General features: G+C 44.4%; 1 protein-coding gene across 3 annotated transcripts in view; it reads right to left on the bottom strand.

Moving 5' to 3' along the window:
• Positions 1 to 15,211, bottom strand: part of HIP1 (huntingtin interacting protein 1) — a 109,769-nt gene that overhangs the window by 9,829 nt on the left and 84,729 nt on the right. For all 3 annotated transcript variants that reach the window (XM_070735031.1, XM_070735032.1, XM_070735033.1), the window contains 7 exons: positions 11,662 to 11,856; positions 10,585 to 10,732; positions 8,304 to 8,390; positions 7,901 to 8,008; positions 5,004 to 5,140; positions 4,689 to 4,799; positions 1,440 to 1,498 (listed from right to left, as the gene is read on the bottom strand). In XM_070735031.1, coding sequence (XP_070591132.1) covers positions 1,440 to 1,498; positions 4,689 to 4,799; positions 5,004 to 5,140; positions 7,901 to 8,008; positions 8,304 to 8,390; positions 10,585 to 10,732; positions 11,662 to 11,856 — 845 coding nt within the window. The remainder of the gene's footprint in view (positions 1 to 1,439; positions 1,499 to 4,688; positions 4,800 to 5,003; positions 5,141 to 7,900; positions 8,009 to 8,303; positions 8,391 to 10,584; positions 10,733 to 11,661; positions 11,857 to 15,211) is intronic.

Raw genomic sequence — 15,211 nt, 5'->3', positions numbered from 1 at the left:
TAATGCAATTAACAGAGTTTCCATACTTCAACTAGAGTGACCGCAGGCAGCTTATCTTTCCCTTTGTATTCTAAAAAATGCAATCGGTAAAGCTGTGTATATGTGAGTGGGAAATGAGTTAGCGATGTTTTGAAAAGTCTCTGCTTTAACTTGTGGGAAGTCTGCATTAGTCCTTCTTTTCCATTCTGATATAGATTAAAAACTGCTAGCATTTGCAGAAGGAGACACACACAGCTGTCATTTGTTTGACTTTTTCTCATATTCCCTAATGTTGTGAGCCGCCTCGAGTCCACGGAGAGGGGCGGCATATAAGTCCAATAAATGAATGAATGAATGAATGAATAAATAAATAATAAATAATGTGAGAAGGAGGTTGCAAGGGCACCTGTGGATCTGCAATCCATTATACAAGCACAGGAATAAGTGATTATTATTATTATTATTATTATTATTATTATTATTATTATTAGTAATAATAATGATTAGATTTGTATGCCACCCCTGTCTGTAGACTCGGGGTGGCTCACAGCAATGATAAAAACAATATACAATGACAAATCTAATAGTTAGAATCTAAAATAACAATAATACATTTTAAAAAGTCTAAAAAACAAGAAACCCCAATACTGTATATAAAAAACATGCATACAGTCATATCATACACAAAAAACCCCTACATAGGCAGGGGGAGATGTTTCAGTTCCCCCATGCTTGACAACAGAGGTGGGTTTTAAGGAGTTTACGAAAGGCAAGGAGGGTGGGGGCAGTTCTAATCTCTGGAGGGAGCTGACTCCAGAGGGTCGGAGCCGCCACAGAGAAGGCTCTTCCTCTGGGTCCCGCCAAACGACATTGTTTAGTTGACGGGACCCGGAGGAGACCAACTCTGTGGGACCTAACCGGTCGCTGGGATTCGTGCGGCAGAAGGCGGTCTTGTAGATAACCTGGTCTGGTGCCATGAAAGGCTTTATAGGTGATGACCAACACTTTGAATTGTGACCGGAAACTGATCGGCAACCAATACAGACTGCAGAGTGTTGGAGTAACATGAGCATTTTTGGGAAAGTCCATGATAGCTCTCGCAGCTGCATTCTGCACGATCTGAAGTTTCCGAACACTCTTCAAAGGTAGCCCCATGTAGAGAGCATTGCAGTAGTCGAGCCTCGAGGTGATGAGGGCATGAGTGACTGTGAGCAGTGCCTCCCGGTCCAAATAGGGCCGCAACTGGTGCACTAGGCGAACCCTAGTGATGCTAAGTGGACAAAGCAATTCAGCCCAGTTTTCAAATACAATCATTGCCATGTGGGGGGAAATTGCAAGGTAGATGTTGCCATTCTTCCTCTCACCCATAATTTCCTCAACATTTAAATTCACTGGGTTCAAAACTCTTTGTAAGTTGTACCTAGCATCTGAAGGCATCAGTGCTAGCCTTTAATACCAACCTCTCGTTGACCTCAAACTTGACTCCTCTGTCCCCTGCTCGTGATTTGTTCAGCATCTCCTGTTTTAACAAGGGAGAAGAAGGGTGGGACAGGGTTCAGATTAACACATCCAATATCTCAAACAATGGAAAACCATTTCCACATAACTAACAGATTCTAACAGACTAACAGATTTGGAAGGGACTTTACAGGTCATCGAGTCCTTGGAGAGGGGCGGCATATAAGTACAATTAAATAAATAAATAAATAAATAAATAAATAAATAGTCCAATCCTCTGCTCAAGCAGGAGGCCCTACATTATTATTATTGTAACACGCTCTACATGGGGCTACCCTTGAAGAGTGTTGGGAGACTGCAGATAATCCAGAATGTAACCGCACGAGCTGTCATGGGTGTACCTAGGTGTACCAATGGAGACTACCAGTTCAAGGTGTTGTTTGTTTGTTTTGTTTTGTTTTGTTTGTTTTTTTGTTTGTTTGTTTGTTTGTTTATTTGTTTATTTGTTTGTTTATTTATCTATCTATCTATCTATCTATTATTTATTTATTTATTTATTTATTTATTGGATTTGTATGCCGCCCCTCTCCGTAGACTCGGGGCGCCTAACAACAGTAGTACAAAACAGCATGTAAATCCAAAACTAAAACAGTTTAAAAACCCTTATTTGCAAAACCAAACATACATACAAACAAACATACCATGCATAAATTGTAAAGGCCTAGGGGGAAAGAATATCTCAGTTCCCCCATGCCTGACGGCAGAGGTGGGTTTTAAGGAGCTTACGAAAGGCAAGGAGGGTGGGGGCAGTTCTAATCTCTGGAGGGAGCTGACTCCAGAGGGTCAGAGCCGCCACAGAGAAGGCTCTTCCTCTGGGTCCCGCCAAACGACATTGTTTAGTTGACAGGACCCGAAGGAGACCAACTCTGTGGGACCTAACCGGTCGCTGGGATTCGTGCGGCAGAAGGCGGTCTCGTAGATACCCTGGTCTGGTGCCATGAAGGGCTTTATAGGTGATGACCAACACTTTGAATTGTGACCGAAAATTGATCGGCAACCAATGCAGACTGCGGAGTGTTGGTTATCACCTATAAAGCCCTACGTGGCTTAGGACCAAACTATTTACAGGACCGTCTCCTGCTGCGTACATCCCAGAGACCTATAAGATCGCACGGGGTTGGCCTTCTCTGACTAAGTAATGTAAGTAATTCAAAGTAAGTAATTCAAAGTGTTGGTTATGATCTATAAAGCTCTTCATGGCATCAGACCAGAATATCTCTGGGACCGCCTTCTGCCGCACAAATCCCAGCGACCGATTAGGTCCCACAGAGTTGGCCTTCTCTGGGTCCCGTCGACTAAAAAATGTCGTTTGGCGGGCCCCAGGGGAAGAGCCTTCTCTGTGGCGGCCCCGACTCTCTGGAACCAGCTCCCCCCAGAGATTAGAACTGCCCTCACCCTCCTTGCCTTCCGTAAACTCCTTAAAACCCACCTTTGCCACCAGGTACGGGGGAATTGAGATATCTCCCCCGGGCCTATACAATTTATGTATGGTATGTTTGTATGTATGTCTGATTAACAATTGGGTTTTTAAAATGTTTTAAAATTATTAGATTTGTTATTAATTGTTCTATTGCTGTTGTGAGCCGCCCCGAGTCTACGGAGAGGGGCGGCATACAAATCTAATAAATAAATAAATAAAATAAAGTGTAGCTTGGCAGAACTGCAGGGAAGAGCATTCTCTGTGGCTGCCCCGGCTCTATGGAACCAACCCCCCCGCACCCCAATGTCTGCACTGCTCCCACCCTGCTGGCCTTCTAAAAGGCTGTGAAGACTTGTCTTTACTGGCAGGCCTGGGGGCTGTGAATGCTACCATCTTGTCACGTCCGAATTATGATTGTCTTGGTAGGTATGTTTGTTTGATTGGACAGTTTTATTAGGTTTTATTATGGGCTTTTACTGTTTTTTAGCATTTAATATTTGACTTTTTATTATTGTATTGTATTTTATGTTGTTGTAAGCCGCCCTGAGTCCCATGGAATTGGGCGGCCTAGAAGTCAAATACAGTGGTACCTCTCCTTATGAACTTAATTCGTTCCGTGACCAGGTTCTTAAGTAGAAATGTTTGTAAGAAGAAGCAATTTTCCCATAGGAAACAATGCAAAAGCAAATAATAGGTGCGATTGGGGAAACCACAGGGAGGGTGGAGGCCCTGTTTCCTCCCAGGAGATTCCTAGAGAGTCCCCATGGAGGCTTCTCCCTGCCTTTTCCGGCTCTGTTTCCTCCCAGGAGATTCCTAGAGAGGCCCCACGGAGGCTTCTCCCCGCCTTTTCTGGCCATGTTTCCTCCCAGGAGATTCCTAGAGAGTCCCCATGGAGGCTTCTCCCTGCCTTTTCCGGCTCTGTTTCCTCCCAGGAGATTCCTAGAGAGGCCCCACGGAGGCTTCTCCCCGCCTTTTCTGGCCATGTTTCCTCCCAGGAGATTCCTAGAGAGGCCCCACAGAGTCTTCTCCCTGCCTTTTCTGGCCATGTTTCCTCCCAGGAGATTCCTAGAGAGGCCCCACGGAGGCTTCTCTCCGCCTTTTCTGGCCATGTTTCCTCCCAGGAGATTCCTAGAGAGGCCCCACAGAGTCTTCTCCCTGCCTTTTCCGGTTACAGTTTCGGAGGCTTGGGTTTGTAAGTGGAAAATGGTTCTTGAGAAGAGCAAAAAAAAAATCTTGAACAGCTAGTTCTTATCTAGAAAAGTTCGTAAATAGAGGCACCACTGTAGATAGATAGATAGATAGATAGATAGATAGATAGATAGATAGATAGATAGATAGATAGATAGATGATAGATGATAGATGATAGATAGATAGATAGTTGATAGATAGATAGATAGATAGATAGATGATAGATAGATAGATGATAGATAGATAGATAGATGATAGATAGATAGATAGATAGATAGATAGATGATAGATAGATAGATAGATAGATAGATAGATAGATAGATAGATAGATAGATAGATAGATAGATACAAAAATAGATCTGTCTCTACCTAGGATCAAACTCACAACCTACTGCTTGTGAGGCAAGAGCTCCACCTCTAGGCCATAGCAGCAATATTTTTTTCTATTTTTTAACCCTAGAACCAATTCTTCCAGTACATGGACCTGCAAATAAACTCTAATTTCTCTTTTTAAACTAATTTCACATAAGGACATTTAGGGGAAGGGGGCAAGAAGGAGAATCTAACATTTCTGTATCTCACCTCAATCCTGGCAGCTGCTACCTCAACAGCTGCTGCCGTTGCTGCCATCTCTTCATCGACCAGATCCCCCAGTTTCTCTTCCTCAACATCCAGGCCTTTGGGCCGTAGATCCTGCAGATGGAAAGAGAATGCAAAACCTGATCCTCCTTTTCTTTGGTTCTCCCTCTCTTCACATGAATCTTCAACTGTGGCAAAAGAGGAGCTCAAAACTCCCCCAAAGGGAGATTTCGATACGATAGGCTCACTGGTCTGGATAGCTGCCCCTGGATCAGATAGGGAATTCTTCTAATTCTTCTTATGCCATGGGTATCCCACCTGTCCAATCGAAGTGATCTGGTTGAGACAATTCCTGACAGCAGTGCAATCAGCACTTTCCAAAGTCACTTTGTCTTTCAGCATTCCCAGGTAGTGCAAGGTCTCATTCCCACATTGCTTGCTGGTCTCCAACAGCACTGGAAGCAAGCAAGGAAAGGATTATTCTTACTGGTACGACCTAGAAGATGTTTATCTCTACCCCCCCCCCCCCCGATATACATAGATATGGATATGTGTGTATGTGCACACACACATGTGAGCATACATAGAAACATAGAAGACTGACGGCAGAAAAAGACCTCATGGTCCATCTAGTCTGCCCTTATACTATTTCCTGTATTTTATCTTAGGATGGATATATGTTTATCCCAGGCATGTTTTAAATTCAGTTACTGTGGATGTACCAACCACGTCTGCTGGAAGTTTGTTCCAAGGATCTACTACTCTTTCAGTAAAATAATATTTTCTCATGTTGCTTTTGATCTTTCCCCCAACTAACTTCAGATTGTGCCCCCTTGTTCTTGTGTTCACTTTCCTATTAAAAACACTTCCCTCCTGAACTTTATTTAACCCTTTAACATATTTAAATGCTTTGATCATGTCCCCCCTTTTCCTTCTGTCCTCCAGACTATACAGATTGAGTTCATTAAGTCTTTCCTGATACGTTTTATGCTTAAGACCTTCTACCATTCTTGTAGCCCGTCTTTGGACCCGTTCAATTTTGTCAATATCTTTTTGTAGGTGAGGTCTCCAGAACTGAACACAGTATTCCAAATGTGGTCTCACCAGCGCTCTATATAAGGGGATCACAATCTCCCTCTTCCTGCTTGTTATACCTCTAGCTATGCAGCCAAGCATCCTACTTGCTTTTCCTACCGCCCGACCGCACTGCTCACCCATTTTGAGACTGTCAGAAATCACTACCCCTAAATCCTTCTCTTCTGAAGTTTTTGCTAACACAGAACTGCTAATGTGATACTCAGATTGAGGATTCCTTTTCCCCAAGTGCATTATTTTACATTTGGAAACATTAAAATAATGTTTTAATTTTAATAACATTAAAATAATACAATCAGCATGTTTGTGTGTGTTATCTCCCCAGTCTACAATGACTCTGACTAAAGCCCTACATGGCATCGTACTAGATTACTTGCGAGATCCCAGCGACTGGTGAGGTCTCACAGAGTCGGCCTTCTCCAGATCCCGTCAACTAGACAATGTCGCTTGGCAGGGCCTAGGGAAGAGCGTTCTCTGTGGGGGGGCCAGCCCTCTGGAATCAGCTCCCCCCCCCCCGGAGATCTGCACCACCCTCTTCACCTTCCATAAGAGCCTCAAGACCCATTTATGTCGCCAGGCTTGGGGCCATTAGACTCTAGCCCCCTGGCCAAACGAATGTAGTATATGGTTGTTGTGTGAATGGTAATGCCTGATTTTTATACTGTTGGGGTTTTAGATTAACTGTTTTTAATATTAATTGGATTATGACATTGTATTGTTTTTATATGTTGTAAGCTGCCCCGAGTACTCGGAGAGGAGCGGCATATAAATGAATCAATCGATTGATCGATCAATCAATCAATCAAATAAATACATACATACATACATACATACATACATACATACATACATGCATACATTAAATCATTTCTGATATATAATTAAAAACACAACATCTGGAAGAACGACCACGCAAAAACAATGGAACACAGAGGACCCACCATTCAAGGTCTGAGAAAGAAGCCATGTTTTCAGAGTTATTTCGAACATGGCCAGGGTAGGGACCAGAAGTTTCTCAAAAGAGGTGTTTTGGAAGGCAGGGGCTGTGACTGAGAAGACATGTTTTCCAGGTTCTAACAGGCAACTCTGCTTAATTGGAAAACCGTGAAGCATGCAAATTCTACCCAGTTTTACAGGCCAGTAAGAAACAGATTACTTACTGGACCGTCTTCTGCCTCATGTATCCCAGCGACCGGTCAGATCCCACAGAGTTGGCCTTCTCCAGGTCCTGTCAGCCAAACAATGCCATCTGGAAGGGCCTAGGGGAAGAGCCTTCTCTGTGGCAGATCCGGCCCTTTGGAATCAGCTCCCCCCACAGATTTGCACTGCCCCCACTCTCTCTGCCTTCCGTGAGGTCTTAAAAACCCATCTCTGCAAACAGGCTTGGGGCCATTGACTTTTTAATATCTAGCCTGGCTAATGAGTGAATATTTGGTGCATGACAAGATGAATGTGATTGATTCATTTTAAGGACTGGGATTCGTTCGTTCATTCGTTCATTCATTCATTCATTCATTCATTCATTCATTCATTCATTCATTCGACCTCTATGCCGCTCAATCCCAAAGGACTCAGGGCGGCTTACAACCATGTTAAAATACAATATAAAATAAAAAGAAGTCAAATATAAATTAAAACAATAACCCCAGTTAAAACTCATGACTCAAATAATCCAATCAACCCATGCATACCATTCAATACGATTTGGCCATGAAAGATGTAAAATTCATGGCCCCCAGGTATGCCGGCAAAGCCAGGTCTTTGTAGCCTTTCGGAAGGCCAGCAGGCTAGAAGCAGTATGGACATCGGGGGGGGGGGGGTGTTAGTTGGTTCCATAGAGCCGGGGCGGCCACAGAGAAGGCCCTCCCCAGCGGCCCCACCAACCTGCACTGCTTATTTAGCGGAACCTGGAGAAGGCCAACCTTGCGTGACCTTAATTGGTTTCTGGGAGGTATTTTTAGCCTGTATTTTAAAATTAGATTTCTACTATGTTTTGTACTGATCTTTGTTGCAAGCCGCTCTGAATCTCAGGAGAAGGGCGGCATAGAAATCGAATAAAAAAATAAAATGGAAGTCAGATAGCTCCTTAAATAATCAGGCCCTTTGCCATGAATACTCACAATCAGCGGATTCCATGGGGGCCATGTGCGATGTTGCACTAGCCTGCAGAATGGCATCACCAATCAGGTGAGCAAAAAGAGGCACACATGATAACAAACTGCTCACATCTAGATGCGAGAGAGAGAGAGCATACAAATTAAGGGAATGTTAACAAAACCGCGGACCCTGTGAGCCAAAAGGGATAAAGATGAACCATATGAATCCCACTTAGGCTCACCAAGGCTTTTTAATGCCACAAGAACGATACAATGACGTAATGTTCCCACCACCACCCCATTTTTCATTTTCAAAATGTTACAGACAAAAGAGTCCAGCAATTCAGGAATGTATTAATTGTGTATGATGTCAGTGCTTTTTATTGCAGGCTTGATATGTACACTGGTGTAGTTATTAATGTCTCACCTGACTGGTCAGAAAGGTATTGGCTACATGCTTCCTGTAACCGCTCCACACATTCAAAAGCTGCACGGGTCCTTGATAAAAGGTAATCTAGATATAAATATAGAAGGTGGACTTATTTACAAATTCAAATGAGGTATAAAAAGGATTCAGATGGGACAGTTATTGACAGTCAAATTCAGCAGTTAGACAAAATGTTAACAGCCCAGAGGAAAAAATTTATATCAAAAATTTATAACTATCTAATAGAATATGAAAAGCACGAGGAAATAGTTAAAGGACTGATGATCGCTTGGGCGAAAAACATCAGTAATGTACACCTGGCAGAATGGGAGCAAATTTGGATGAGAAATATTAAAATGACCAAATCAATAATTTACAAAGAGAACCAATATAAAATGTTGTACCGGTGGCACTTAGCACCGAAAAGATTGGCTCAGATATATCCAAATGATAACCAGACATGTTGGAAATGTAAAGAAGAGCAGGGCACCTTCTTCCATCTATGGTGGTCATGTCCCAAAGCGAAAAAGTACTGGAAGCAACTTACTAGGTCCTACTCTCTTCATTCTCTACATCAATAACCTCTGTGACCATATTGAAAGCAACTGTGTTCTTTTTGCCGACGATGTGAAACTTTTCAACACCACTGACAACACACTCACTCTCCAAAAAGACCTGGACTTTGTCTCAGACTGGTCTAACACCTGGCAACTTCAAATATCAACCAAGAAATGCGTTACCCTCCACATCGGCAAAAAAAATCCAAACCGCACATACGAATTGAATAAACAATCTCTCACTGCCAACCCACACTCAGTAAAAGACCTTGGAATACTAATATCGAATGACCTAAGTGCTAAAGCCCACTGCAACAATATCGCCAAAAAAGCTTCTAGAGTTGTTAACCTGATCCTACGCAGCTTCTGCTCAGGCAATCTCACACTACTCACAAGAGCCTACAAAACTTTTGCCAGACCCATCCTAGACTACTGCTCATCTGTCTGGAACCCATTCCACATCTCAGACATCAATACCCTTGAAAATGTCCAAAGATATTTCACCAGAAGAGCCCTTCACTCCTCCGCTCAAAACAGAATATCCTACGAAAATATACTAACAATCCTGGGCCTAGAAAGCCTAGAACTACGGCGCCTAAAACACGATTTGAGTATTGACCACAAGATCATATGCTGCAACGTCCTACTGGTCAATGACTACTTCAGCTTCAACCGCAACAACACAAGAACACGCAAAAGATTCAAATTTAATACGAACCGCTCCAAACTTGGCTGTAAAAAATATGATTTCAACTATCAAGTTATCGAAGCATGGTACTCATTACCGGACTCAATTGTGTCAACCCCTAACCCCCAACACTTCTCCCTTAGACTATCCACAATTGACCTCTCCAGGTTCCTAAGAGGCCAGTAAGGGGCGTACATAAGTGCACTGGAGTGCCTTTCGTCCCCTGTCCAATTGTCTTTCCTTTCTCTCACTTATCATATATATTTTCTTTCTTTCATATATCCTCTCCTCTGTTCACTTTTACCCTTATATATATTACTACATGTCTATTTTTCTTCCTATGTATTTGTGTTTTGGACAAATGAATAAATAAATAAAATAAATACATAGAAATAATGAATGCAGCAATTGAATTTACACCAGAGTTCTTTCTATTAGGCATTATTAGAAATTCATATGTTAAAAATGTTGTATTTAATATTACACATTATAACAGCCGCAAGAATAGCTTATGCAAAAAAATGGAAAAACCCACAGATACCTAGCGACAAGGAGATAATTAAGAAAATATACGAATGTGCAGAAATGGGCCAGTTAACTATGGAATTGAACGATCAGAAGGACTCAGATTACTATTCTACCTGGACGAAGTGGTACAATTGGACACAAAAAAGAAATGCAAATCAACAATACGAGATAGAACATTATAAAGAAATATGTGTACAAATGTAAAAATGAATAATATATCAATGTAAGTGTAAATATATGGATGTTAACCCACCTGAAAGTATTAGAATGTACTATGATATAAATATTAAAAATCAATAAAAATATATTTTAAAAAAGATAATCGATGCAACAATAAAAATATACATTATATAAGCTCTTCTAAGAAGTACAACCTGAAGCACAATTTGATGTGATATATATATATATATATACGCAACTATATCCATTTTTAAATTAAAAATTAGACATTTCAGTAATGAAGGAAACAGCAACTGGCTCTACCAGTCATTTAACCCTGCCCGCTAACCTGCAGAGCTTGTGCTACTGATATGAGTGGGGTCTTCGAGTTGATTGAGAGCATCCTGTACCATCTGTTCAGCCTCTTTCACAGCACACTGAAGGAGCACAAACTGTTTGTCCAGGAGCTCCTGCTGAAGAGCCTGAGTGTTGCCTTCCTAAGAGCAAATGAAGAGACACAGCGATGCAAAGTATCAGTGACCCATGTATATTGCCTGTTGGGATGGTTTGCAGATTATATGGATTGTGGTTGGTGAGGCTCATAGAAGACATAAAATTATTTGATTGCGTTTAAAATGTTATGGGGTGGAATGCACATTCCATTCACTTCACAATGGGAAGCAGGACTAAAATATTGGTGCATTTCAAGGCTCAATTAGTCAGAAAAATCACTAAAAGGTTAGAATGTTGAAGAGAACATTGGTGGCCATCTTCTCTCCTGAATCTGGAAAGAATATAAAATCCCAACTTAGAAGAGGATGAGAACATTTCCAATCTTTCGTGGTTTGACCACATTTGAAATATTGTGTTCAGTTCTGGAGAACTCACCTACAAAAAGATATCGATAAAATTGAACGGGTCCAAAGACAGGCTACAAAAATGGTGGAAGGTCTTAAGCATAAATTAATCAGGAAAGACTTAATGAACTCAATCTGTATAGTCTGGAGGACAGAGGGAAAAGGGGGGACATGATCGAAACATTTAAATATGTTAAAGGGTTCAATAGGGTTCAGGAGGGAAGTGTTTTTAATAGGAAAGTGAACATAAGAACAAGGGGGCACAATCTGAGGTTAGGTGGGGGAAAGATTAGAAGCAATGTGAGAAAATATTATTTTACTGAAAGAGTAGTAGATGCTTGGAACAAACGTCCAGCAGACGTGGTTGGTAAATCCACACTAACTAAATTTAAACATGCCTGGGATAAACATAGATCCATCCTAAGATAAAATACAGGAAATAGTACAAGGACAGACTAGATGGACCATGAGGTCTTTTTCTGCCGTCAATCTTCTATGTTTCTATGAAGGAAAGATGGTTTTAGACTCTCTCAGTAATGTAGCATCTATGTAATACACAGCCAACTTACTGATTCACCCAAGCGGTTCTGCAACTCCTGGATTGTCTTACTGCTGCATTCCTTTTCCTTTTCAAATGTAGCCTTTAATTGCCGTACTTCAGCTTCCAAAGCTGCCATCTGCTGATCACGTTGAGCCATGGTGTCCGTGAGAATGTCTTTCTCTTGCTTCAGGACAGCCAGATGAGTGGTGTGCTCTTCTTCAGACTAGATAGGCAAGGGAAGAGAGTGAAGGAGAAGTGGAATCTTCTTTTCCCTTTGTGTGTACCAGTTCAAAAAGAAAGCATACAAAATGTCATCTGGCGGGACCCAGGGGAAGAGCCTTCTCTGTGGTGGCTCCGACCCTCTGGAACCAGCTCCCCCCAGAGATCAGGATTGCCCCCACCCTCCTTGCCTTTCGTAAACTTCTTAAAACCCACCTCTGCCGTCAGGCGTGGGGAGGGAGGTGTTCCCCTCTCTGAAATTTGCCCAGCCGGGTTTCAGATATGGCATCAACCTCGACCCCAGGGAAGGGGGGGAGGAGTGGCTATTGTTGCCAGGGAGAGCCTTTGCCTGCGTAGACTCATTGCTCCGGAAATTGCGGGTTGCGAGTCTCTCTTGATGAGGTTGGACTTAGGGGTTCAGGTGGGCTTATTTCTCACGTACCTGCCTCCCAGCTGCGTGTCAAAAGCCCTGCCTGTGCTACTCGAGGAAGTAGCCGGGTTGGCGGTGGAGTTCCCCGGACTTATTGTCCTGGGGGACTTCAATCTGCCGTCACTCGGCGAAACCTCTGGGTTGGCACAGGAGTTCATGGCCACCATGACAGCCATGGACCTGACTCAAGTAGTTCAGGGTCCGACTCACGAGGGAGGACACGCACCTGACATGGTATTCCTTTCTGAGCAACTGAGTAATGGTCTGAGACTAAGGGGCTTAGATGCGTTGCCTTTGTCATGGTCAGACCATTTCCTACTACGGCTTGACTTCCTGGCTCCAATCCTTCCCCGCAGGGAGGCGGAACCAATTAAGATGTTCCGCCCCAGACGCCTGATGGACCCTGAGGGCTTTCAGACGGCGCTTGGGGTTATACCAGAGGCACTTGTCCACAGTTCGGCAGAGTCTCTTGCGGAGGCCTGGAACAAGGCCGCAGCGGAGGCTCTTGACCGGATTGCGCCTTTGCGACCTCTCCGAGGCGCTAGACCCCGTAGAGCTCCATGGTTCAACGAGGAGCTCCGGGAGTTGAAACGCCAGAAGAGACGTCTAGAGAAGCGATGGAGGAAGAGTAGGTCTGAATCCGACCGAACACTTGTAAGAGCTTTTATTAAGACTTACAAAGTGGCGCTCAAGGCGGCAAGATGCGCGTACCATGCCGCCTTGATTGCATCAGCGGAATCCCGCCCGGCCGCTCTGTTTAGGGTGACCCGCTCCCTTCTTAATCAGGGGGGAGTTGGGGAGCCCTTACAGAGTAGTGCCGAGGACTTTAACACGTTTTTCGCTGATAAAGTCGCTCGGATCCGAGCCGACCTCGACTCCAATTGTAAAACAGAGTCGACTGACAACGAGTCAGTCGAGGTGACTGGGGCACGTACTTGTCCACCTGTCTGGGAAGAGTTTGATCTGGTGACACCTGATGAAGTGGACAAGGCCATTGGAGCTGTGAGTTCTGCCACCTGTTTACTGGATCCGTGTCCCTCCTGGTTGGTTTCGGCCAGCAGGGAGGTGACACGGAGCTGGGCCCAGGAGATTACCAACGCTTCCTTGGGGAGGGGAGTTTTTCCATCACTCTATAAAGAAGCGCTTGTGCGCCCCCTCCTCAAGAAGCCCTCCCTGGACCCAGCCGTACTTAACAACTATCGTCCAGTCTCCAACCTTCCCTTTATGGGGAAGGTTGTCGAGAAGGTGGTGGCACTCCAGCTCCAGCGGTCCTTGGAAGAAGCCGATTATCTAGGTCCCCGGCAGTCGGGTTTCAGGCCCGGTTACAGCACGGAAACCGCTTTGGTCGCGTTGATGGATGATCTCTGGCGGGCCCGGGACAGGGGTTTATCCTCTGTCCTGGTGCTCCTTGACCTCTCAGCGGCTTTCGATACCATCGACCATGGTATCCTTCTGCACCGGCTGGAGGGGCTGGGGGTGGGAGGCACTGTTCTTCAGTGGTTCTCCTCCTACCTCTCTGGCCGGTCGCAGTCGGTGTTAGTGGGGGGCCAGAGGTCGACTCCTAGGTTTCTCCCTTGTGGGGTGCCTCAGGGGTCGGTCCTCTCCCCCCTGCTATTCAACATCTACATGAAACCGCTGGGCGAGATCATCCAAGGACATGGGGTGAGGTATCATCAATATGCGGATGATACCCAGCTTTACATCTCCACCCCATGCCCAGTCAACGAAGCGGTGGAAGTGATGTGCCGGTGCCTGGAGGCTGTTGGGGCCTGGATGGGTGTCAACAGACTCAAGCTCAACCCGGATAAGACGGAGTGGCTGTGGGTTCTGCCTCCCAAGGACAATCCCATCTGTCCGTCCATCACCCTGGGGGGGGAATTGTTGACCCCCTCAGAGAGGGTCCGCAACTTGGGCGTCCTCCTCGATCCACAGCTCACATTAGAACAACATCTTTCAGCTGTGGCGAGGGGGGCGTTTGCCCAGGTTCGCCTGGTGCACCAGTTGCGGCCCTATCTGGACCGGGACTCATTGCTCACAGTCACTCATGCCCTCATCACCTCGAGGTTCGACTACTGTAATGCTCTCTACATGGGGCTACCTTTGAAAAGTGTTCGGAAACTTCAGATCGTGCAAAATGCAGCTGCGAGAGCAGTCATGGGCCTACCTAGGTATGCCCATGTTTCACCATCACTCCGCAGTCTGCATTGGCTGCCGATCAATTTCCGGTCACAATTCAAAGTGTTGGTTATGACCTTTAAAGCCCTTCATGGCATTGGACCAGAATATCTCCGAGACCGCCTCCTGCCGCACGAATCCCAGCGACCGATTAGGTCCCACAGAGTGGGCCTTCTCCGGGTCCCGTCAACTAAACAATGTCGGTTGGCGGGCCCCAGGGGAAGAGCCTTCTCTGTGGCGGCCCCGGCCCTCTGGAACCAACTCCCCCCGGAGATTAGAACTGCCCCTACTCTTCCTGCCTTCCGTAAACTCCTTAAAACCCACCTTTGCCGTCAGGCATGGGGGAACTGAAACATCTCCCCCTGGGCACGTTTAATTTATGCATGGTATGTCTGTGTGTATGACTGTTAGTATATGGGTTTTTTAAATATTTAAATATTTTAAATTTGTCTGATTGCTTATGATTTGTTTTTACATGTTGTGAGCCGCCCCGAGTCTTCGGAGAGGGGCGGCATACAAATCTAAGTAATAAATAAATAAATAAATATCCCCCTTGCCCATGTAGTTTTTTGTGTATGATTCGATTGTGTGTTGTTTTTTATATATTGGGGTTTTCTTTTTGGACTTTTTAATCTAAAACTGTAATCTAGATTTTTAAATATTAGATTTGTTACTATGTACTGTTCTTCACCATTGTTGTGAGCCGCCCCGAGTCTGCGGAGAGGGGCAGCATATAAATCCAATAAATCTAATC

The sequence above is a fragment of the Erythrolamprus reginae genome, chromosome 1 (genome assembly GCF_031021105.1).
Source record: "Erythrolamprus reginae isolate rEryReg1 chromosome 1, rEryReg1.hap1, whole genome shotgun sequence".
NCBI lineage: Eukaryota > Metazoa > Chordata > Lepidosauria > Squamata > Dipsadidae > Erythrolamprus > Erythrolamprus reginae.
The sequence above is the reverse complement of the archived record's forward strand: the minus strand, read 5'-3'. Positions and strand labels throughout refer to the sequence as shown.